Source organism: Corvus brachyrhynchos, unplaced genomic scaffold, assembly GCF_000691975.1.
Source record: "Corvus brachyrhynchos isolate BGI_N302 unplaced genomic scaffold, ASM69197v1 scaffold28, whole genome shotgun sequence".
NCBI classification, from domain to species: Eukaryota; Metazoa; Chordata; class Aves; order Passeriformes; family Corvidae; genus Corvus; species Corvus brachyrhynchos.
The window spans coordinates 3,055,489-3,080,505 of NW_008246058.1; the positions used below are offsets into that span (position 1 = coordinate 3,055,489).

The 25,017-nt window shown below is 38.0% G+C and overlaps 1 protein-coding gene across 1 annotated transcript in view; it reads left to right on the top strand.

Annotated features, from left to right (window-relative positions):
- Positions 1 to 24,788, top strand: part of KIAA0196 (KIAA0196 ortholog) — a 32,788-nt gene extending 8,000 nt beyond the window's left edge. The window contains exons 2-29 of the mRNA XM_008642604.2: positions 748 to 1,048; positions 2,919 to 3,064; positions 4,124 to 4,208; positions 4,480 to 4,580; positions 5,488 to 5,680; positions 6,260 to 6,412; positions 8,955 to 9,068; positions 9,622 to 9,793; positions 10,620 to 10,747; positions 11,058 to 11,187; positions 12,010 to 12,122; positions 12,750 to 12,916; positions 13,550 to 13,625; positions 14,319 to 14,429; positions 14,544 to 14,684; positions 16,088 to 16,168; positions 16,808 to 16,909; positions 17,536 to 17,715; positions 18,133 to 18,257; positions 18,641 to 18,803; positions 19,514 to 19,616; positions 19,727 to 19,806; positions 21,129 to 21,232; positions 21,695 to 21,824; positions 21,937 to 22,033; positions 22,438 to 22,591; positions 23,195 to 23,282; positions 24,370 to 24,788. Of these exons, the coding sequence (XP_008640826.1) occupies positions 863 to 1,048; positions 2,919 to 3,064; positions 4,124 to 4,208; positions 4,480 to 4,580; positions 5,488 to 5,680; positions 6,260 to 6,412; positions 8,955 to 9,068; positions 9,622 to 9,793; positions 10,620 to 10,747; positions 11,058 to 11,187; positions 12,010 to 12,122; positions 12,750 to 12,916; positions 13,550 to 13,625; positions 14,319 to 14,429; positions 14,544 to 14,684; positions 16,088 to 16,168; positions 16,808 to 16,909; positions 17,536 to 17,715; positions 18,133 to 18,257; positions 18,641 to 18,803; positions 19,514 to 19,616; positions 19,727 to 19,806; positions 21,129 to 21,232; positions 21,695 to 21,824; positions 21,937 to 22,033; positions 22,438 to 22,591; positions 23,195 to 23,282; positions 24,370 to 24,426 (3,480 nt within the window). The 5' untranslated portion in view covers positions 748 to 862 and the 3' untranslated portion in view covers positions 24,427 to 24,788. The remainder of the gene's footprint in view (positions 1 to 747; positions 1,049 to 2,918; positions 3,065 to 4,123; positions 4,209 to 4,479; positions 4,581 to 5,487; positions 5,681 to 6,259; positions 6,413 to 8,954; positions 9,069 to 9,621; positions 9,794 to 10,619; positions 10,748 to 11,057; positions 11,188 to 12,009; positions 12,123 to 12,749; positions 12,917 to 13,549; positions 13,626 to 14,318; positions 14,430 to 14,543; positions 14,685 to 16,087; positions 16,169 to 16,807; positions 16,910 to 17,535; positions 17,716 to 18,132; positions 18,258 to 18,640; positions 18,804 to 19,513; positions 19,617 to 19,726; positions 19,807 to 21,128; positions 21,233 to 21,694; positions 21,825 to 21,936; positions 22,034 to 22,437; positions 22,592 to 23,194; positions 23,283 to 24,369) is intronic.
- The last annotated feature ends 229 nt before the right edge of the window (positions 24,789 to 25,017 follow it).

Sequence of the window (25,017 nt, forward strand, 5' to 3'; positions counted from 1 at the left end):
GGGCCCGCTGTGGAGCAGAGCCTGCGACGGCACTGGGGACCTGGGAGGGCTCCGGGCGCTCGTCCTGGGTCAGAACTGTTTTGGGAGAGCTCAGTGTCATCTTAAGTTTATCGCAGCGGTTCGGAAGGTTTTTGGTGAAAAGTCAAGCCCGGTCAAAACTTCCCATAAATGTTTCTGAAGCACAGGCGCTTGTTTTTGGTGCTGCACGCAGTAACCCCTAGGAAACGTGTTGAATGAATAAAACTGACCAGGAAGTGCAACGACAGCGTGGAAGCTCGTCCTTCAGAAAAAAAAAAAAAAAAAAAAAAAAAAAAGAGAACGGACCTATGTCGTTTCCATTTGCTATGAAAGTTTTCCTTATTGTTAAATGCAATTATAGTCACTTTGGTTGTATTTTCAAAGTGGCTCTTAAAAACACGTTTTCTGAAGTGGTTTTGTTTTTCTTGCACCCGTCTCTTTGTGTGGTCACAACTGCTTCCGTATTTGTGACTGTCATTTTTCAATAGTGTTCTTCAACTTTCTTGTTATAAAAGATCACACTTCCCCTGCCTGCTCACACAGGTCACTTCTCAAATGCAGTGTATTTGCTGAAAATGAATTCAGTGCATTTCTTTCATTTTACAAAGCTGTGGATAATTTAGATTTCATAAATTGAGAGATTGGAGAGTATGCTTAAGCATCCACAAATTAAAATATCAAAAACATGAGTACAAACCAGTCTAAATGTGTGCACGTTTGTTTTTACAGGTTATTAATGGCGCAGTTAGTTTCTTCATCAAGCTTTCTGCTTCCAGTAACCTGAAGAGTAAGGATTATAATCAGATTGCAGGACTTCTGCTGCTCTGTCACATGCAGCTCCACAATGGTGGATTTTCTGGCTGAAAACAATCTCTGTGGTCAGGCAATTCTTCGGATTGTTTCCTGTGGAAATGCCATCACTGCAGAACTTCTGAGGCTTTCTGAATTTATTCCTGGTGTTTTCAGGCTAAAGGATAAGGCTGATCAACAGAAGTATGGGGATATCATATTTGATTTCAGTTATTTTAAGGTAAATCCTTTTATTGTTAAACTTCTCCTTAAAGCACTGCTGTCCCACGTGAGGATGCTTCGGGTAGTGAAACAGTCATTCCTGACTGTTGTGTTTATTAATACTACATCTTCCACAATGTATGATGAGTCATCTGGCCTGTGAACTTTGATAGATACCGATTATGTAAAACGTGAGTATTGGATTCTGGGGTGGTAACAGTAGTAGTAGTAATAATAGTAGTAATAGTAGTAGTAATTCCTGCAGGACCACTAATTTATACTTCCACCAGCAGGTTCTGAGCCTGCGTCGTTGGCTCTTGAGCAGTGCCGTGGGCAGTATGCCCATCTTTCTTCTGTTAATCTGTAGCTTATTCTTTGCAGCCATGAAAACTGCTTTCTGTTTTCCTGTCTGACAGTGCTGTGATTGTTTTTTCACTGGACTTGTCACGTGCACTGAATAAATAAATAAATAAGTCAAGGAGAGGTATCCATGGAAAGCCCTTATTTCCCTTTCAAAATTAAGCTTGCAGTACCAGGTTCCCTCTGTCATTTTCCAGTATGATTAAAAAGGAACTACAGAGACTATCTAAATCTGATTTTATTTGGATTGTACAATGCAAGAGATGGCAATAATAAAACAAGGGACGGACTTCTAAAATTTAATTCAATTTTATTGTAGTAAGAGTTGTAAATTTCAGGCGCTAACTGTGAGCCTTGGATACTGAAAATCCTGAGCACAAATGATTTCACAGTTACCTTTAGATCTAAGTGCTTGGTAGCAGTCTTTTTTTTTACACAAATAACTTAAAAATTTTAAAGCAGATGGCTGTAATTGGTGAGAAATACAATAATCCTTAAAGCTGTAGTATTTTTGAATGCTAAGAAAGCATAACAGTGTGCTGTTTTTCAAAGTTAAAACGCAAAAAAATCCATAGAAGTCATACTTATAAAGCACAGATTAGGGAGCTTACAGATATTTTTACTGCGAATGCACTTTTTCTGTATTCACGATTCTTAGACTTACTTAAAGAGGAGAGATTTGAGATTTTAAAAGACTGTTTGCTTTGTGCATTTGCGCTTCATAGGCAGTCTAGGGCCTGGTTTTATCCTTTGTTTTATGTAGGTATTTTGCACAAAAAGAGAAGCAGAAGGCCATTTATAAAAACTCAGAAATTGTCAGCTTTTGAAAAACAGGTATTTTCAATTAAATGTTAATGATACTTTCAATTAAACTGTAGCAATATTTTCATTTAGATGGTGTTGATAAGACCAAATGGTGGTTATGAGAAATACAACAGTGGTAAAGTGTTAGAAAAGTTGTACTATTGCTTTAAGGAAGTCAAGTTCTTCATCCCAAGTCTATTTCCCCCATGATTGTTAATGACAAAGTTTCTGCATTAATTCAGGGGACAAGTGCTGAGCTAGATGCAGAGTCTGGAAAAAACAGGTGTAATATTTTCAAGCAGTTTGAATGTATGAGAAGGTACTAAGCTTTGTGCACATTCAGTGTTACGGTTTCTACCTGACAAATTAATCAGATGAAATGTGTAAAGGAAAAAATTCCATCAGGGAGATAGTTAGCACTACAAAAAGCACCCAATGCCTTCAGATGTATTGGGGCTTTACTGGAAGCATTGGCCATTCTTTTCCATTGGTTACATTGGATAAATCATATTTTAAATTATTGCAGATCGTAACAGTGTGTAAAACTCAACTTTATGGAATCAATTTTTAGCCATAAAGTAGGTTGGAAAGCTGCAGATCCTTGTTTTGGTAAGAAATGTTAACTCTGGTTTGCACACAGGTTGTTGTACATGATATGTGTCCTACTGAAGAGGAGTAGAGATTGAAGCCAAGTACTGTCTCTAAAGATGAGTTTCTTTTTTCAGGGGCCTGAGACATGTGAAGGCAAACTGGAAGCCAAGCCCGAGTTACTGGATTTAGATGAAGAATTTCGTGAAAACAACATTGAAATTTTGACGAGGTTTTATTTAGCTTTTCAGAGTGTACATAAATACATTGTAGATTTAAACAGGTATGGTATTTTAAATACGTATGGATTTTCGAAGACGAGATTGCTGGTATTTGTATTATTGATGAAAAGCTTTTTCTGTAGAGACCCACTGTTGAAGCATATTCATGTGCACCAGGAAACCTGGATTGCTGGAGTGAACACTAACTTTTACTCCAACAGTTCCCTACCAGCTTCATATCTGACTTGAAAACATTTTACCTCTCTACCTCATTTCCTCAATTGTAAACTTGAGTAAGTTTTTCTTTATCTTGGAGATTGTCCTGAAGATTTTTTTTTAATAAAAGGATAATCCATATTATTAAGCTAATTTGTTTGTGGTCTTGCAAAACAGAATATCATATAAGGTTCTTTTTTCTTTAACTTCCATTGGCATTATTTTCCTGAACTTAATTTTTCGGTGGAGTTGCCATATTGTCAAGTTCACTGCTCTGACCTGTGAAAAACAGAATGAAAGGTTCATGAAATTCTCTAACAAAAAGTTCCTGAAAACCTTAAACATGAGAATTGGTTCTATTACTGATGTTATATTAAAAGATTAAATGCTTGATATTACTTATTAACAAGTAATGTTACTGGAAAATCCTTTAATAGGAATGAATCTCATGTTACTTAAGGTGAACATACTCTATTTCTAGCTCTACCTTCCAAACTAAGGTGGAGATCAGTTTATGGTGTTCCCAGGAGATAATTTGAGGCAACTTGAAAATATTACAGTTTTACTAAATTACTGTATGGCAGCCTTCCCAGGCTGTTATCCATCCATGACAAGATAAAGAGGATGAGCTGTAAGCTACCAGGTATCTGTCAGTGTCTTTAACGTTACACCATCAGGATACGGAAGGAGACTTTTGCCAACTGGTTGGCACTAGCTAGGGATTTCAGTCTCATTTTATAGTACAGTCTCTCTTCTTCTTTGTCTGAAAAACTCCATGCTGCTTGTACTAGGGAAATGTTCAGATGCATCTATGGACTTTGAGAGAAAATTGAACAATTGAGTTCTGAGGGTATACGGTTTGAGAGCAAAACAGTCAATGACCAAACTTTTTGTCATGATCCTAGATACTTAGATGACCTCAATGAAGGAATTTACATTCAGCAAACATTAGAAACAGTCCTCCTTAATGAAGATGGAAAACAGCTTCTAGTAAGTATTGGCTAGTTTTGTAATAGTAGAAAACTAACCCACTCAGTAAGTGCTAAACTAGACAAAAATTTAAGTTTACCAAACACATGGAAGTGCTGTGACTCACTTCAAGGAGGAAAAAGAGCAAAAATCCTCAGCCTGCCATTTTTCATGTTGTGTTGACTATGTAGTTGACATTGGGTTAGTTTGCCAATACGTGTTTTTCTTTAAATGTTGCTACAAAATCATGTTTATGTGATTTTCTTTCTTCATTCTTTCTCTTTCCAAACAGTGTGAAGCCCTGTATTTATATGGGGTCATGCTACTGGTCATTGACCAGAAGATTGAAGGAGAAGTCAGAGAAAGAATGTTGGTTTCCTACTACAGATACAGGTAGTGGATATAGGTGTGCAGAAGCACTCCAGGCTGAGAAGATACAACATGCAGTATATTCAGTAACCTAGGTTATTCAATTAAGATAAATGGAAATATTGTCACCTTTTTCTGACTTTATACGGATAATTGAGCAGAGCTCTCTGAATATCCTAAGAACTTCTTGCTTTAGCTGTGTTTGCAGATTCAGCTGCAAAATGAGCACCAGGTTTTTCATTCTGTTACAACAGACATTTTAAGTCCACAAGTAAACTTTCAGCTAAAGCTTTTAGGCTGCAAGTGCCAGCTATGAAAGTGTCACAAGTTCCCAAATGTGCAAGGAAACTTTCTGAAAAGTCCTGACTATCTAGGTGACAAAGTATTGCAAGTCAGACTTCTTGTAGTTACAGTGCTTGATTAGGTACAATCAGTTACAAGTTTTACAGGCTAGGTTGACAGCATCAGGGTATAACAGCTGGGGTCTTAAAGGGTATCAGTGTAAATCATTCCACACATATAAAATGCTGCTTTGACTATGTTTATGCCTCCCTGTATATAATGAGAGGTTCTTTAATTCTGGAATGCAGAAGTGAATTGACAAGGGGAATTCAGAAATGGTGAGGAAAAAAAAATGAAAATTAAAAAAAAAAAAGGAACGAATTCCTCTCTGAATATAAAGCTCCTTTCTGTTCCTGAGTTCAGTTTTCTGTTTGCGTTTTGTCTGCTTATCTGGAATTTCAGTATGGACATTTATCAGTGTCCTGTAACATGATGACCATTATATTAAAGGAATAAATAACCAAAAATCTCCTCGACTTTAGTATTTGTTAATTTTCTTGTGAGTAGGGCGTGGTTACAAGGGGTAGGAAAAAAGGAAATTATTAGGTCGTATAGCTCATACTGTTGTTCCTCTTTTTTTGTAAAACAGTGCAGCCCGATCCTCTGCTGATTCCAATTTAGATGATATTTGTAAATTGCTTCGAAGCACTGGATACTCGAGCCAACCTGGAGCTAAAAGACCTCCAAACTACCCCGAGAGTTACTTCAGCAGGGTTCCCATTAGTGAAACATTCATTAGCATGGTTATTGGCCGCTTACGGTCAGATGACATTTACAACCAGGTAAGTAACTCTGAGATGAAAGAGGGCTCTAAAGGGGAACGTCAAAATGATTCTCAGGGTAATTACTTAATCATGAAGCTCTGAAAAAAATAAATGATAGAGGTTGTAAGGACTCTTGAGATCAGCTAGTCCAACCCCCTAGCACAAGCAGGGTCAGTTGGAGCAGGTTGTGCTGGGCTTCATCCTGTTGGATTTGGAGTATCTCCAGAGGTACAAACCACAGAACCTCTCTGGGCAATTTGCTGCAAGTGCTTGGGCGGCCTTGCAGTAAAAACCAACATTTTTGATTAATGTCTTATGATTGGCCATGTCTTATTGACAGGTCTTACTTGACTCATTTATGGCATAGTAAAATCTTATTGTAACCTGTTAAGTAACAGATATCTACAAAGTCAACTTTTACATTCTGGAAATGCATCTGGTAAATATGCTGCATGTGTAAGCATGTCCAGCTTATCTAAATATGCTTCTTGCCTCATTGTATCTATACACTGCACTCTTTAATGTGGCCCGTGATATTTTCAGGGGGTTTAGGATGCGCTGTATTATGTTCAGCTTTGTTTTGTTACTTTTTTCTAGGTTTCAGCATATCCATTACCAGAACACCGCAGCACCGCTCTGGCTACACAGGCTGCTATGCTCTATGTGATACTGTATTTTGACGCTTCTATTCTTCACACTCAACAAGCAAAAATGAGAGAGATAGTGGATAAATACTTCCCAGATAATTGGGTAAAAATTAATTCTGTTTTAAAACTGTTCCCTGGTTTTAATGTTATAGGAACAATTTAAATTATTGTTACAGTATGTGTTATGGAAAAATAATAATAACCTAAAACTAGAAGAGATTCTTCTCCGTGGAAATTTTACTTTGTTCAGAGTGAAGCAGTCTGAGTCAAACGCTCTGGATAAGCATGGAAGGCTGTCCTTTGAAAGTGTAATTTATCATCTTAAGTGCTTTAATCAACTACACTCTAATACCATCAAGATAAAGTGAGTGCCAGAAAAATGTGTGATGAAAGGCATTTTAGGCATCTTCTAGTTCAGCCTTCGCCTCAAAGCAGGGCTGACTTCAAAGCTAAATCAGGCTGCTCAGGCCTTGCCCAGTTAGTTTTGGAAATATCTAACATGAAGACTCTGCAGCCTCTGTGGACACCTGTGGCTGTGCTTTATCACTGCCATGGTGAAGAATATTTTCCTTCTGTACCACTGGAATTTCCCTTGTTATAGCTGTGCAACATTTGTGGCTGTTGCTTCTTGTCTTTTCACTGTGCACCTCTGAGATGGGTTTGGCTCTGTCCTAGTCATAACTTCCCTTTAGGTAGTGGAAGACCACAGTCAGATCCCTTGGTCATCTTTCTTCCAGCTTAAGCAAACCCCACTCTTAACATACTAGGTCCCCACAAGTGTGTTAGTGGCCTCCTGTTCACTTCATTCCAGTTTGTATATGCCTGTCTCATACTGAGGAGCCCAAATCTGGACCCATTACACTCAATGAGACCTCATGAGAGCTGAATAGAAGGAAGATTCACTTCCCTCAGTCTGCTGGCTGCAGTCTGGCATAGCCCAGTGTCTGATTACTCTTTGTTGTCATAAGGCTGCATGTCTGATTCATGTTTGGTTTTTCCAGCAGGACACCTAGGTCCTTTTCTGCGGAATTGTGACATTCCCCAGATTGTGATCAGTGTCCAGGTTTTGTTGTTGCAAGGGTTTGGGTTTGTCCCAAGTACAGGACTTTGTATTTGTCATTTCTGACCCTCATGTGGTTTCAGCTTGTGAATTCTACCAGCATGTCAAGAATGCTGTAGAGGACAGTCTTGCTCCCCAACAAATCATCCCACACTGATGTTATTTGAAAACTTGTTTAAGGATTAACTCTGTGCTATTGTCCAAATAACTTAGAAGCTAAAGCTGTCGCTACGTGTGATTCTATAGACTTTTTCAGATGTAGTGATTAAAATGGAACTACTACATGTTTCAGTACTGAGTTTTAGGATTTCCATTCAGAATCACTAGTCTGCAAAAACCTGCTACTGAAATAGGCTGGCATATAAGAATAGAGTCCCTAGGTCGTCTATATCAAAGGGAATCAGACTTAACAAAGAAACTGTATATTAATTTGTGTATCTCTGTTGGTGCCAAGTTGTATTCTGCTGTATCATAAGTGGAACAGTGAAGCAGGGAGGGAGGAAACTGCAAGAGCTGGCTATTTCAGTAGACATTAGAATCACTGTTTCTGGAGAACTACAAGCTTATTTTTAGAAATGAGAACTTGACATTGTGAATTTTTGATCATGCCAGCATTTTTATTAACTTGAGTTCATAGTACAGTTTGATATTTTTAGACAACACCTATCTTCTTGTGGTCAGGTGTGGATGAGTTAGCTGCATCAAATACGAAATACTCGACTCCTAGGCTGATTTCAAATTATTCTTAGCAGTTGAAGTGTAGCCTTTTGAGGATCTACAGGAAATAATGAGCTTCACTTCAACAGTATGAGAGAGATCTTCGTATCAGCAGACCTGGGTCCCATTTGCCTTTACTTGACACTGCCAGAAGAGCTCAAAGGCTGACAGTGTTCCCCTCAATGTGATCATGCCTGGATCAAGGAATATTGGAGCATCAGTGTGACAAAGCTCATAATCCCACAGCTCTGTACATCCTTCATCTGTCAGTAAACCAAGTCTTCCATTTTTAATCAATTATCTTACAAATAAGATAATTGTTACTTAATCACAATTCTATATTTTTAATCATGCTTAAACTTGTGCTAGGGGTCTGAAATCAGTTTCTCTTTGCTCCTTAAAAATCACACTATGTAGTCATGATTTCTGTGTCACTGTGAAAGATGCATTACAATTCAATTTGGTCCTTTGGGCATCCTAATATTAAGATTAATTCATCTGATTTTTCCCACCCTACCGTAGTTTTTTTCCCCAGTTGCTTGTATCAATCTTCTTCAGAGCATCATGGAAATGAAAAATAAGTCATAAGTTCATGGAAAAAAACCCAGAGTATCATATATAGTGATTGAACGAACTGTCATCTTGTTTTCAGAACTGTGCTTCTAATTAATTGTGTGTCTTTTATTTCAAAGTCTTCTTCTTGATTTCCAAAGGTGGTACACCAAAAAGTACCACTACCAAAAAAGTTCAGTTATCTCTTATTTATACCCACAGCATATCCCTTTCTGTCATATTGTTAAATGAAAACTTTGTATTTTTCTTAATAATAACATAAATGCAACTTCTTGTTTTCTGCTTCCAATTTTAGGTCATTAGCATTTACATGGGAATCACTGTAAATCTGGCAGAAGCATGGGAACCCTACAAAGCTGCTAAAACTGCCCTCAACTACACACTGGATCTTTCAAATGTCAAAGAGCAGGTACATAAGCCACCATTAAGTATTTTAGCAAGATGCAAGATGTGTGGGCATCTGAAGTATATTATATGACATCAATAATACATGGGTCTTTTCTTCTTGCATACAGTATCTGTACTGTATTGTCTGGCAAACTTCGGGAATATGAGTAGAAATTTTTCCTTCATCTTTAGGGAAGAAGTTCACCAAGTGGAACTGACATTTAATTCATAATAAGTATCTCCATTCTGTGATAGATTTTTGTTGTTGTTCTTTCCCATTAGGCAATAAAATATTAGTACCACTTTTTAGGAATAATTCCTAGAGAGTACATAAGTGAATATATAGAAAGGCTGCAAGTCTGCATTTTTGAAACATTATACTTCCTATGTAGGCTCTTTGCTTTAAAGTTTATCTTGCATCCTTTGTCATGCAGTTGCAGTGTATAATATTGCCTACTAGTAATGATAGTAATTTTTATAGAACTTTTGATCTGTGTGCCCTCTAAGCTCTAGGGAATATGGTGTATTCTATTTGAGGCAAGGATTTTACTGACGCAGGCTTTGTGTGTTTTAAGGCCAGCAGATACGCTGCAGTCACTGAGCGAGTGCACACGCAGGTGCAGCAGTTCCTCAAGGAGGGCTGTCTGAGGGAAGAGCTGGTGCTGGACAACATTCCCAAGCTGCTGAATTGCCTGCGAGACTGCAACGTGGCAATCCGCTGGCTGATGCTGCACACTGCAGACACAAGTAAGACTTCATGCTACACTCACTGCTGAGTGTAGGAGGACTGTCAGTCCTCCTCTACTGGGGCTTCATTTTGGGGCCTGAGGGAAGTTCAGTTCTGCTGCTGTTGAAGTCAGCAGTTTCCTCTACTGTTTGCAGGAAATTGTTGAGCTGTTGTTTTGCAAATAGTCTCCTAAAGCCTTGTCTGGAACAGCACATGCATTTCCTCAGTTCTTGTGAGCCAAACACAGGTATAAGAATTAGTAGAAGTCACTATCTTGTTGAATAGTATTCCTCAGAAAAACATAATTCTGAAAGTTTTACCTAGCTCCAAAAAGAAAGCAGTAGCCACCTTCTTAAAATCTTAGTAATTAACAGGTTGAAACTAAGGTTTTTGTTATGTTGAATTGAAATTCAAATGAAACTGCTGAGTAATGTCTCTGATGTGAGTTTGGGTGTGTGAACTGACTTATTTAGCCATTCCCCTGTTCGAATGTTTGTGCCGTCTTTGAGGCTTCTTGATATGCGAGAGGGCTTCTGTTACACCTCCATTCACTTTACTAATGGTTTTAGAAATACTGATCTCTGGGGTTCTCAGTCAGATGGACTAAATTCACATTTAGTTTCAGAAGCCTGCAGAAGTTTTGAGGCTGAAGCACCACAGAGACCTTAATTATATCCTATTATAAGGAGGGGTTGTTCCATGTAAATGGAAGACAAGTAGGGATGTACATATCAGAGCAAAATGTTTTTGCCTTCAAGCTATTAAAAAAAGAATGTATTTACAAAGATTGAAAAGCTTGGCCAAATTCTGTGTAACAGTGGGGAAATGTTGTCTTTCCATTTTCAGCTTGTGATCCAAATAACAAACGTCTCCGCCAGATAAAGGATCAGATTTTAACAGACTCAAGGTACAATTCCAGGATCCTTTTCCAGCTTCTTCTGGATACAGCTCAGTTTGAATTCATTTTAAAAGAGGTAATGTGCTGCTGACCAGAGTCTTCTAAGATCACTAAGCTGAAAAAGTCACTGGATGTTTTTATAAGTGACTAAAAATCAAAAAATCTGCATTGTTCTGTTCTATAAAATTCAGTAAGCTTCTGTCACTGTAAGTCCATGACACGATCTGCATTTCTTAATATTTTTAATTTTGTTTTTAATATTCTGGCTAGATCTTGAAGTAATGTAGTAATCACTAAGTCAGTTCCATCTGTTTTCAGTATTATTTCACCTATTGTGATATGCCTCCTTGCCAGCTTTGTAAACCACATGATTTGGGTTTCAATAGATGTTCAAGCAGATGCTGTCAGAAAAACAAGCCAAATGGGAGAACTATAAAAAAGAGGGATCTGAAAGGATGACTGAGCTTGCTGATGTCTTCTCAGGAGTTAAACCTCTTACTAGAGTGGAGAAAAACGGTAATTATTAAAAACTGTACTGTGGGGAGGAAAAAAGTGATTTCAATTTAAATTTCTAAAGTGTTACCAAAAGAAAATACATGAATCTAATAGTGATAATATAAAAACAATTTTCATGTCCCTCAGCTGCCAAAGAGGTCTCTTTAACTCTTGTCTTGTTTAGGTTTTCATCACATATTCCATATGCAAGCAATATTTAGGTACCTAATATTTAGATGGCCCTATTTTTAAAAGTATTTTTCATTCCTTTATTTGGATATGCCAGCTAAAACTATAAAATGCCAGTTCACTTTTCTATGTATAATGGAGTTCACGTTACCATGTTCCGTGTATAAAGGAGTGAGAAGATCATGCCCATTAAATTTAGGGGTGCTTTAACCTCTTCCCTTATTCTTTCCCTGGTTGTAACCTGGATTTGAATTGTATCAGCATCTTTTCAAACCTTCTCTCACTTCTCTACACTGAATGGTATTCTCTGAGTTCTCCAAGGACTTAGAAATCAAATCTGTACTTCTTTTCAAATTCCTTGCTCTTGTTTTTGAAACTTTTTTTTTTCTTGAACTGGCATAAAAATAAGATTTTTTTAATGCCCATTCATGTTGGTAGGTGTTTTTAATGTTGTGTGTGAAATTTACCCGAGCATTTGCCACTTTACAAGTGTACACGTTGAAAGACTAGAAATGTACCAGTGAAATAACAACTTGTAAAAATAATCTCCTACATGTATAGCTTGTTTGTTTCTTTTGACTAGCAAGTTCTCTGTATTTTTGCTGCCTATCATACATGCAGAGGTTTCAATAAATTTTTCTTACTCTTTCATAGAAAATCTCCAAGCTTGGTTCAGAGAAATCTCCAAGCAAATAATGTCTCTGAACTACGAGGATTCCACTGCAGCAGGCAGAAAAACTGTGCAGCTAATACAGGCTTTGGAAGAGGTATGGCAAAGACATTTTGAGATATATGACCTTGTCCTTCTGGAACAACAGCATTTTTTTGCACATGCACTGACTTCTAATAGCAGATATACAAGACAGATCTGCATTTTATATTGGATATTTGCAGTTACATATCTATAGTAAGCAGAAGTTTCATATAGACCTTGGTATTGTAAAATAAGGGATATAGTATGAAAGGTCATGCCCCCTGTACCTGAGGGTTTGTAGGTTTTCTCAAAGAAATTAATCCAGTATTTAACTTTATTTGGCAACATTACTCATTTTTTAGAAATTCTGAAAATAAATTCATTTGAAGCTAGAAATGGTGATTTGAAAGGCAAAATAAAAATATCTGTATTTTTTCTATTCTATTTCTTCTATTTCCAGGATATAAAAGAGTACTCAGAATGATGTTTCACAGTACACCTCCTTGAGTAACTTTTTGAAATTTATTTTTAATACACTCCATAACAGGCCAGGATTTAAGTGTCTTACTGCTGCTAACATCCTAAAGTAATGTGTCAATTTACTGATTCTGTTTGTATTGCTGCCCTTAAGATAAATAGAAAACAACAAAAAAAAAATAATCCCTTTATAGGTTTTGTTTGTTTGTTTTTTAAAATACAGGTCCAAGAGTTTCACCAGCTGGAAAGTAACCTGCAAGTTTGCCAGTTTCTTGCTGACACCCGCAAATTTCTCCATCAGATGATCCGAACTATCAACATTAAAGAAGAGGTCTTGATCACCATTCAGATAGTTGGTGATCTTTCTTATGCTTGGCAATTAATTGACAGGTATGTTAGCAGGATCTTTTTCTTCCAGTCAGTCACCATTTGCAAAACTTGTGGGAAATAACATGCATAAATGTTATTAAGACTATAAACTTTCCAATTTAAAACAGTCTTGAAGCTCAATTCTGTGAATTATTTAGTATACTGAACTCGCATCAGCTTGAATAGGAATTAACATCCATCCTTCTCAGGTTGTTAACTGCAGGTGAAGTGATAGTGTAACTTCTCATTGTCTACCCTGTTCTAACTACAACAGCTTTGTTAACCTCCTGTCTTCAGCCTTTAGTCTCATTAAGTGTTCTCCAAAATATGGAGTTCATTTTTCTACCAAAAACAAACAAGGAAAGACTAATGCTCAAGAACTCTGTTTCCATGGTGGGATTTTGCTGAGCTGCTACTTAATTACCATGGTGTTAACACTCCCTGATGCCTCTTCTTTTGTGCCATTACCCTTATCATATAGGGTTTTTCTAACCAGTATCTCTTCAGACCAAAATCCTCCTTCAGTGAAGTCTGTCAGTGATCTCCTGATCTCCGTTTCCACATTACACTGGTGCTGTTGACATACAATTAAACAGTTGAAAATAAGAGTTTCAGGGGAAGAAGCTGATTTGTTTTGTTTGTTTCCTACCCCAGCTTTACGTCTATTATGCAGGACAGCATAAGAGTCAGTCCATCTATGGTAACTAAACTCAGAGCCACTTTCCTAAAGGTAAGTATGAACAACAGTGAATGTACTTGAACACTGCAGGTCAATCCAAGTAGTTTGTTGAAAAGGCCTTAAGGCTCTGAAATCACAGAAGAATCAAGACTTCCTTTTACCAGCATTTTCTATGCCCAGGTTTTTTTAGACAGTATTGAATTAGCTCAAGGTTCGTTTTAAGGAAAATAAAACCAAGTTATGCATGGGGTTTTTTATGCAACAATTATATTGCTGCTGTTAGGTAAATAAGTCTTATCATCCAGCCTCCACTCATTACAGCTATTTTCTGGAGACTTTGGTGCAGAGATGGGATCCTCTGCATATGAATCAGAACAGGCTGAAGGAATTTAAAAAGTTAAGTTGGCTGTGCCTGTTGTCATCTTGAAGCTCTGGCATCAAATGAAAATATTTTCTGTAGAAATAAGAATGGGAATTAGCATGAGTGAGAATGTAAAATTACAACTGAAATATCCCATGCAGTTGTTAAGAGTTTAACAGTCTTACAGAAGGTAGCCTTATGTACTGTTGGAGTTTTTGACCTTGAACAATTTTTTTTTCTCTTGGAAAGCCTGGTACAGCACTGCTCCATAGGAGGAATCCAGTATTTTGGGTTGTAGGATAAGAACCTGAGCAAGAGAATTCAAGCATATCATTTACATCAGAAAAAACACAATGGAGTTAAAATGTTAACTTTATTTGTAGCTTGCTTCTGCTCTTGATTTGCCACTTCTCCGTATCAATCAAGCGAACAGTCCTGACCTTCTCAGTGTGTCCCAGTATTACTCTGGCGAGTTGGTTTCCTATGTGAGAAAGGTGGGTGCTTAAAAGGCGTAATTGCCTTTTTCTCTAATTACCTTTTCTTAATTGAGGATTATTTTTTTAATGAGAATATACTGACTGTGTGTGTCTCTTCTGTCATTTACAAAGGTTCTACAGATAATTCCAGAAAGCATGTTTACATCTCTTCTCAAAATCATAAAGCTTCAGACTCACGATATTATTGAAGTGCCTACTCGCCTTGATAAGGATAAGCTACGAGATTATGCTCAGCTTGGACCACGATATGAGGTGCCGTTTAAACAGGAAATTCTGAAAAAGCAAACCTTATAGGTGGCAAACTTTAACCTAAGTTTAAATCTATACAGCTCCATAGAGTTATACTTTAACAGTGAAGTTGGATTTGTTGGCTAAAAGTTAACATTTACTGGTGTTGTTGTGAGCATACTTAGGTTTCATGAGGACAGATGAGTAACTTCTGCGCTTCTGTTTGTAGAAGTTTAAACTTCTGATCTTGTAGAGAAGGGGAGGAAAACCAAATAAATTTATAAAGGAGCATGAAGATATTTTTATTTATTGGAGGGGATGGAGCCCTGAAAACCTGAGTCTGAAATGAAGCCCTCCACATTTGGCCATTCTTGTTCCAAGTGGAGAAGGTTAAAGACTGAATAAGCCAGCAGGGTTAAGCTTTTTGCTGCCCTCAAATGAGGAGAGGATGGAGGCACATTGATGTGATCAGATAAAGCTGCTGTTGCTCATTTTGTCTGTGGTTGTTTTGCTGTACTGTTACCAGTCTGGAAGAGCGAGCAGACATTAAAATTGCTACGGTTTATTATCAATAGAGGAAGATGAGACACAAAACCTGAGTAGATCAGTAAGTCTTTCTCACAAAGAATCTGATAATCACTTAAGATGCCAGCTTTTCTCTGGAGATTTTGCCGAAGTGCTCACTTGTTAGGTGTTTCCTGCAAACAAGCTGTGATTTCTGATTAAGCTGATGTTCAGACCTGAACATTACATTTGGACTCCCCCATGAGACTTTGTGAAGTCAGTCTGGTTTGTGGGTAGGAGTGGAGGAGGAGGCAGTGTTCAGTAATGTTTTATTTTGAGGAGGTAAAGGGAAAACACGTTTTACTAAAGCTTTTCACTTCTGATTTCTGTTGAACTGTAGGTCTGAACTGTTTTCTCTATTCTGTATTGTAATCATCTGAAAGGCAAAAGACTGGCTTGTCTGAACTCTGAGCATAAGGATAATAATAATTGTACAATTTAAAGTGAATGTGCTACTGTATTGCATCAGTGGAAATACTGAGGTGGACTCATTGTGGCAGCAGGCTTTATTATGGAATAACTACTGTGAGCTGTTGTCTCCAGCCTGCTCAAAGGTATCAGCTGAGAGTTTTGTCCATGATGTTTTGTGCACGCAAGACATAGCTGGTCTTCCCTTCCATAATCCCTCTGAAGCCTCTGAGAGGTACCTCTTCTTTCCTACTGCTAGCACACTTATCTGACTAAAAGAAAGGTAATTATTTTACTATAAGTAAATCCAGAACAGTATCTAAAGTTGAAAGTGTATCAGTGCAAATTACTTTAATCTAAAACAGGAAGCTACCACTGGGAAACGTGGATACCTTTTTAGAGAAATTATTTACATCTATTGAATCACTTCAATGAATTGTGTTTTTCTATTACAGGTTGCCAAGCTAACCCATGCAATTTCAATCTTCACTGAAGGTATTCTCATGATGAAAACGACTTTAGTTGGTATCATCAAGGTAATGATCCATTATTTCAATAGGAAAAAGTCGTGGGGTGGCAATTAGCACTTTAGCACAATATGTGAGACCTTGAGGAAAGATAAGAAAATATAAGTTTGCATACAAATTTTCAAACAGTGATGCCTAAATTGGCAGACAGATAAGAACTGTATTTTTTAAAGGTTCTTAAGAAACCACAGTCGCAGTTCTAAATAGATTCATCCACCATAGTTGGTGTTCTCTGGGGGTTTTTCCTGCTGGAAAGCTTTTCTGAAGAGCTGTTTCTTCCACTGGTATAAACTGCCCTGCCTACATTAAGGCTACATTTATACATCTTGGAGTACCAGAAGCAAGTATTCTTGAAGATACACTCCCTAATGCATACTGGCTTAGAATTGTACAACATTCTCAGTGGATCGTGAACAAAGGTTGAATATAGGAACTACAAACCTTTGCCATTCCACTTAAAGAAATCATTTATTCTGTAGCAGAAGTGTGTGAATTTTTATTCTTTGGACAAGTTCTGATGGTTAAGTGTATCTGTTAACAGTGCTTCCTATTTATCAAAAGTATTTAATATCTTTCTTGGTACAAAATAAATCCTTTATATTTTTTATACCTTTCTGACTTTAAGGGAAAGATGTTTCTTCTACTTAGGTGGACCCAAAACAGTTACTAGAGGATGGAATAAGGAAGGAGCTGGTAAAACGGGTGGCCCTGGCTCTTCACAGAGGCCTCATCTTTAACCCTAGAGCCAAGGTATGTAAGAATTTTATTTGGTTTTAATTTTTTATGTATCTTGGGTGTGTAGGGACCTCTTTTATTATAACGCCTTTTAGAAAATAATTTGTGCTTTTCTGTGCAGATTTCCTTATTGTAAAAAAGTATACATTTTGAATTTTGGAAGGTTATTTGGAGTGCCTTATTTGATGTTCAAATAAGTTTTGTTTGTTTGTCTTTTAACATAAAATTAAGAAACATATTTTTGTTCTGTTCCAAACAGTCCTGTCAATTCCGAATTCACGGTTCTGCCTTTGTCTGTGATGACTGACAGGTCACATAAGCCAAGTAAACATAGATAGGCAATGATAAATACGAGTGACTCCTTGTTTTGATCCTGTCCAGACTGTTGAATCTCCCAGATCAATCAATACTACAACTGAAGGCAAAAATAAATACTAGAAGTGGGGGGAAAAAATATTTAGTAAGAATTACTTCAGATACCAAATGTTGATAAATGTCTCAGTGCTTTTCAGATCTGGCTGGACCATGGTAAAATGCTCTAGAGGTTGTTCTGTAAGGGTATTTAGAAGCCTTTTACATTTTCTTTGAATTCTACCTGTTCACAGTTTTGGTTTTATCTTTTTGTTGTTCTTTATCTCCAGCCAAGTGAACTTATGCCCAAACTGAAAGAAATGGCAGCTACAATGGATGGGTTCCATCGATCATTTGAATATATCCAGGATTATGTCAACATATATGGTTTAAAAATTTGGCAGGAGGAAGTGTCTCGTATTATTAACTACAACGTGGAACAGGAGTGCAATAACTTCTTAAGAACAAAGGTGCTACTCAGACCCAAAAACAACAAAAAACTTGATAAATGTCTTTATATTTGGCTGTTAGAGCCTGTGACTGATGGAGTATATGTACCCATTGTTCCTACCATTGTGACTTCGACTGAATGTGCTAACTACTGTGTAAAACATCTGCCGCCAGCTTATTCTGAAATATTTCAGCATCCCCCCTGCATTAGTTGTACATAAGAAGAGAAAAGCACCCCAACCAGAATATTTTAATATCCTTTTGTAATAAGATTCATTCTTCTCTTTGCTTTATTCTGTTTTTATAGTGTTCTGCTATGTGTGATTTACAATATTGTGTTACAGTGTACTCCTTTTAAATCAAACAAAAGGAAAATTTCTAAGCTAATTAAAAAGTTGCAAGGAGCACTGCAAATTACTCTAAAACTTATTTTTCAGATTCAAGACTGGCAAAGTATGTACCAGTCTACTCATATTCCTATACCAAAATTCACACCTGTGGATGAATCTGTAACATTTATTGGTCGGCTTTGCAGAGAAATCCTGAGGATCACAGACCCAAAGTAAGTACTGTGTGTCACAAGCACCATGCACTGAATAGCTCCAATTCCACCATACACAAACCAAAATACGAGAGATAGTTTTTCCTTAGCTGTCATATCTTTATATAAAACCAGATATACCCAGTCCATCCTGTACATTTTAAATATTAGTGTAGAAAAGTTGTGATTTTAGTCTAAGAAGGAAAACAGTGTTAAACAAGTGGAGGAGACAGAAATCGGGGAAGGGTGACAGAGCTGTGGTGGAGAGAGGAATAACTGAACATCACCTGAGATACTTGGAGAATCTTTCTCATCTGTCTGATAAAGGTAACTCATTACTGAGAGTATCACAGGAACTGTCTGCAGCTTATTCTGAAGTAGTTGTTCGCTTATTTTTTCCTCAGAATCACGTGTTACATTGACCAGATGAATACCTGGTATGATACCAAAACTCACCAAGAAGTAACCAATAGTCGTCTCTTCTCAGAGATCCAAGATACTTTGGGTATCTTTGGTCTCAATGGCTTAGACAGGCTGCTGTGTTTCATGATTGTGAAGGAGCTGCAGGTAATTTTTAAACTTAAGTTTCTCTAGGCTACAATGCTTTTCTTGTTTAATAATTTTTAATAAAATAAAAAAAATGTTAATTACTGAAATGGTAAACTGAAATCAAAACTATTTGAAAACTGGGTGTTCAGCCCCAAAAGTAAAAATTTCAGTTACAAATAAAATCAGGAAAGCTGGTGCCCATAAGTAAATGGTGCTGTGTAATTCCAGGTTGTGTGTTATGGGATGCTTTCTGAAGGTGTACACAGTGTGTGTACTTAAAAGTTGATCTCAGGTCAACTTCTATTTTTCTGACTAGACATCAACAAAGACTAGATTGAGTCTACCATGGTATAAGTAAGGTGTCAATTCTATGTAATGGCTGGTTCCCTAATGCCTCTATGTGAAACCAAGTTGTTTTGTTTCCTGAGAAGAACCTAGTTCTAGCCTGGTGAAAGATTTTAAGGAAAATAAGTACCAATGAAGACAGTTCTTCCTGAAAAATTGAATTAATAGTTGTCCATAGTAGGTATTAGATACTGACAAGGGGGATCTTTTAATTGTCCTAACATCGATTAGCATAACTCCAAAAAATGAAACTACAGAATTCCTCAACTCTTCATCTATGGAAATAGTCTTTTCCTGCTGTTAAAAAATGTGACTCCTGTGCCATCAAAATTAATCAGAGTGCATGTGTGATAATTTTACTTATTATTTCTTTCTTTTATTAGAATTTCCTCAGTATGTTTCAGAAAAATATATTGCGTGACAGGGCAGTACAGGATACCTTAAAAGCACTTATGAATGCTGTCAGTCCCCTCAAAGGAATCATAGGTACGTGCTTACTGGTTAAGATGGAAGAAAGCAATTGTCTTTGTACACTTGCATTTATTTCTCTTCTTACTTGTTCTTTTTTTAATGCCTCACCCTTCTTCTTTTCTCAGCAAATTCAAACAAGGTTTATTCCACAGCAATTGCAAAAACACAGAAGATCTGGACAGCTTATTTGGACTCCATAATGAAGGTGGGTTCATGTGATTTACTGTTACTCAGAATTCACTCGAGGCTCTTTGGTTATACTGGCCCCTCAGTTCAGGAGGGACAGGGACGTGCTGGAGCATGTCCAGAGAAGGGCAGCAGAGCTGGTGCAGGGTCTAGAGGGTTAAGTCCTGTGAGGAGCAGCTGAGGGGGCTGGGGGTGTTTAGTCTGGAGTAGAGGAGGCTCAGGGGGGACCTTACAACTCTCTACAACTCCCTGGAGGGAGACTGTAGCCAGGTGGGGGTTGGCCTCTTCTCCCAGGCAGCCAGTGACAGGACAAGAGGACGTGGCCTCAAACTGTGCCAGGGGAGGTTCAGGTTGGACATCAGGAGGAATTTCTTTATAGAAAAGTTTGTTAAGCATTGAAACAGGCTGCCCAGGGAGGGGTGGAGTCACTGTCCCTGGAGGTGTTTAAGGACAGACTGGACATGGCACTCAGTGCCAAGGTGGTGGTCAGTCATTGGTTGGACTCAGTGATCTCAGAGGTCTTTTCTTAATGATTATGTGATTCTGTGATACTTTATTCTGTTTATTTTACAGTGTTGTATTATACTGACTTGGAATTGTGTAGCATCACAAGTGAAGCAGGCCTCGGTTTGCAAGAGCTCCTGAGCCTCATTTGTGTGAGCACCTCACACTCCACAAAGTGCTTAGCACTGACTTTCATAAGAAATAGCTCACCAAAACCAGAGTCTGGCACTAGAGATCTGATCTGGGCAGGCTAAGTTAGTGTTCAGTATCAGGAACTATTGAGACTCCTCACAGTGCCTTGTGACCATGATATCCCCAAGGATAAAGTTTGGAGCAGTAGCATTTCCCGGACTTGCCTTGTTCCCACAGAAGGCGTTGTACTGTGCTGAAGATTTAAACAATTTGTCCCATTAACTTGGCTCTTTATCTTGTCTCTGTAATGATATATTGGGACCAGCATTTTTCAGAGTGCTGTGAATGTTGGTTTGTTACTGGAGTGAAGAGTAACGACCAGGGAAGGGGAAGGTTGATTACAATGAGCCTCTGATGTTTTTCCCTCCTGCCATGCTGACCCTAAGATTTACAGAGAGGTGGGAACCAGAGTACAGGCATTGTCACCAGTGTAAAAAAAGTAACAGGGATTTTATACCTGTTAACCCTTTTTGTGCCCTTTTCACATGGCCTGTACCTGCTACCGGGAACTGTGTGTAAACCTCAAGCACTGTGACTTACATCTCTGCTCTGAGTGCACTGTGCAGCTGGGGTCAGTCTTTGACTTCACTCGTCCTTCATTGCATTCAGTTTAACACACCACCCTTTTTGTATTTGTTTCAACAGGTTGGTCAGATGCAGATTTTAAGACGACAGATTACCAATGAATTAAATTATTCCTGCAGGTTTGACTCCAAGCATTTGGCTGCTGCTTTGGAAAATCTCAATAAGTAAGAAGCAAAATGTGCTGAAGAGCTGCGTGTATGACTGTGATGTAATTGTTATCAGCTCAGCAATCCTTAAAATCTAAATTACAGCAAAATGTGGAGTCTGATTGCATGGAGGTTTTTGTTGATCGGTATTTGACTTTTAACCCAAGAAAAACATTAAAAATAAATACTTGGCAAGTAATTAGTTTAAACATGCAGTTTCTAATAGCATTTGGTTATATCTGGTTTTGAAGTCATATTTAGATGAGAAGAAGAAACAGAATATGTGTCGTTCTGATTTTGAATCAAATACAATGTTTGTAAAAACATACTCCAGAAAAGGTGTTTTACTCTTGATTGTAACCATTTACAGGTTTTGTATCCCTGAAATTTTTACATTAATAAGACATGTGGCATCATGTAAGGCTTATTTGGGGATAATTAAAAAAAATATTTAATATAATAAATGTATTTTCCTTTTAGAGCAATACTGGCTGACATTGAAGCACATTATCAGAACCCATCATTACCTTATCCTAAAGAAGACAACACTCTTCTGTATGAAATCACAGCTTATCTGGAAGCTGCTGGCATTCACAATCCATTAAATAAGGTCAGGCATACATTCTGGTGCTTGGTGCAGTTTGCTTTTTTCTATTTTTTTATTAACTGAGGGAAAAAAATGTAGAAGTCCTGTACTACTCTTTTTTTTTATTTTCCTTCAGATCTACATAACAACAAAACGTCTGCCATATTTTCCCACCGTCAACTTCCTATTCCTCATTTCCCAGTTTCCCAAACTTCAGTACAACAGAAATTTAGGTAATGTGTAAGTTGCTGTTTGTCTGCATCTAATTAAAACCTATGTGAAGTTATGTGTAGAGAAGATAGTAAAATTACCTGCATAGAAAATACAGAGTTCCTAACTTTAGTCCATCACGTTCAGAGAGTTTTGTTACACTATTTAGGCCAAATGCAATGGGGTAGGAAACAGAATCCAAACCCCTGTGTTTCTCATTCTATCCTGTGCCTCAGTTAGTATCATTAAGCCATTTGCCATGAAAGACATGTAGTTGTTACATGAGGTTTGAATTTTCTTTTGTGGGCAAGCAGAAGGAGAGACAGAGCAAAAAAATCATGAAAAGTATATTACATAAGTTAGTCTGTGCTATAAGAATATGTTCTGTTTTATAAACCTGTGTTGTTTTGGGGTTTTTTCTGTGCAGGAGTGCTGTGCAAGCGGCCAGCTGATCAAATTGACTGGCTTCCTTTGGTTCTGGGGCTCCTTACTCTGTTGAAACAGTTTCACTCAAGATACACAGAACAGTTTCTGGCTCTGATTGGTCAGTTTATTCGTTCAACGATGGAGCAGTGCACAAGGTATCCATGTTTTACTTTTTACCCAAGTATCACCTGTAGTAGTATTATCACTGCTTTGTCAGGTTTTTTTTTCTAGCTGAGTATCAGTGACATTGGCAGTCTTTCAGTACTTGAAGGGACCTTATAAAAAAGATGGAGAGAGTCTCTTTATGTGGGCTGACAGGGACAGGAAAAGGGAAAATGATTTTAAGCTAAAAGAGGGGAGATTGAGATTAATGTTAGGAGGAAATTCTTTCCTGTGAGGGTGGTGAGGCACTGGAACAGGTTTCACAGAGAAATTGTGGATGCTCCATGCCTGGAGGTGTTCAAGGCCAAGTTGGATGGGGCCATGAACACCCTGATCCAGTGGAAATTGTCCCTGCCCATGGCAGGGGCATTGGAACTAGATGATCTTTAAGGTCCCAAACTATTCTATGATTGCATTACACAATAACAACGATATATTTTACTAAGTACAAGATTAAAACACTATTTCTATTTGTAATGGAATCACATGGCACCTAGTAGAAATGGTGTTATTTGAAGGCTGGCATTTTCAGGTAATTTAATCCAAGTAACTAGTCAATTAGTAAGAGTGTGATCTCCATGGTGATTTAATTTTAGCCAGAAGATCCCAGAAATGCCTGCTGATGTAGTGGGTGCCCTCATGTTCCTGGAAGATTACATTCGCTACACCAAGTTACCAAGAAAGGTAAGAAAGAATTCCATGTCTCTAAATATGCCCCTAAACATCCCAACCATTTTCTCTGGAAAAAAGAACAGGGAATGTGTGGTCCCATTCTACTACAGCCAATGAAGGGATCTGGCCAGGGAGACACTGGCCGCACCTTCCATTTGTACTACACTGGAGCCAACATAATAAATAACAGGTCAGGGCCCTGCTGATGCAGAAGCAGCCCTGATTCATAGAGATCAGTCCCATTACCACAGGAATAAATAGATGAATACTAATAAAGGATTTCAGCTTTGTGCCAATTTCAAACAAGTCTGTTAAATTTAATCTTCAGTGTACATTGCTGGGGGCTGTTGGGAAGGAAAGAAATAAAACAGAAGTTCCAAGATGTTTCCAAGTAATACTAAACTTAACAGTATTTAAAACACAGGGAAAAAAGCTAATTAACAAGTCTAAATTTTGGTGAAACATTGTATCCAGTCTTCCCTTCACTTCTGCCAAAGCCTGATTTCCCAGGCAGCTTCCTTGTCTCACATGCAAGGGAAGTGCTAAAAGTCTGTGCTTGTAGAGAGACTTTATTTCAGGTTTAAACACAACTACATTTGAAGATGATCTATTATTTATACATAGTATTAAAAATAAGTCATAATCCTGTTTGCTATATATAGGCTGTACCTCAGTGGTCCTTGAAGAAGCCATTTCCCAACTAATACTGACAAGAGAGTGAGATTCTTCCAGTCTCCTCTTCCCAGCCCACAGTACAGTGTGGTAGGAGGTCCCTGTGTCAGTCCTGCCCCTGTAGCTGCTGCCTGTCCAGCTCCCACTCCAGCCTGGTGCTGTGTGGAGACACAGCAGAGAGGGCAGCAGCATTCCTCCAGTCCTACACAGTCCTGTGCTCCTGGCACCTCATCACAGCCCAGGCTGTGCTGTTCCTTCCTTGCTCTGTGCACATCCAGGAACACATCCAGGAGCACATCCTCATGCCAGGGTGCCTCAGGTCAATAGTGTGTGTGCTTGAGTCATAGATCAGATATGCTTGTTAATGGATGAATGGACAATAAATGGATAATGCAAATGCCTAACTGTGCCTTCCTGTGTCCCTCAGGTTGTTGAAGCACACGTGCCAAGCTTCATTTTTGATGAATTCAGAACTGTTCTATGAATATGGAGAAGGATCAAGGCTTTTCTCCAAACCTGAAATGAGGAGTTGGGGCCTGAGGATGAGGCAACTACAGCTGTTCAGAACTGTGTCTTTTCTGTGCTTCAAGGCAGTGCCTACAGCTGTCTGTGAAATGTAACCATCAGCACTAGTCTATATAACCCTTGTTTAAATCTTGGCATGATACGCAGCATCTCCTCTAAACAGCATACATTTTGTACTGAACATTATAAATGCTGCATGTAATTGTTTATGTATAAATCATTTAGTTTTTTTGTTCTGAAGAACTATTTGTGGAAGTTTGACTTTTGTATCAGAAATGAATAATGAAACTGGAAATAAAGGTGTTGGATAGTTTGCGAGGACTGTTGATTCCAAATACAATTTTCTTTTGAAAAGGACCATGAGTGAGAATGCATACACAGTGTAAAGAGGTTTGATGTCTCCCTATGTACTACAAACAGTTAGTTTAATTCTATAGAGGACATAATTAAATATTCACAGCTGAAAAGTCCTGTTAGGCTACTTAAAGGCACAAATATTAGTGCAATTGTAACATGACTAATGTTGGGAACAAGCTGTTTAGTCACATAA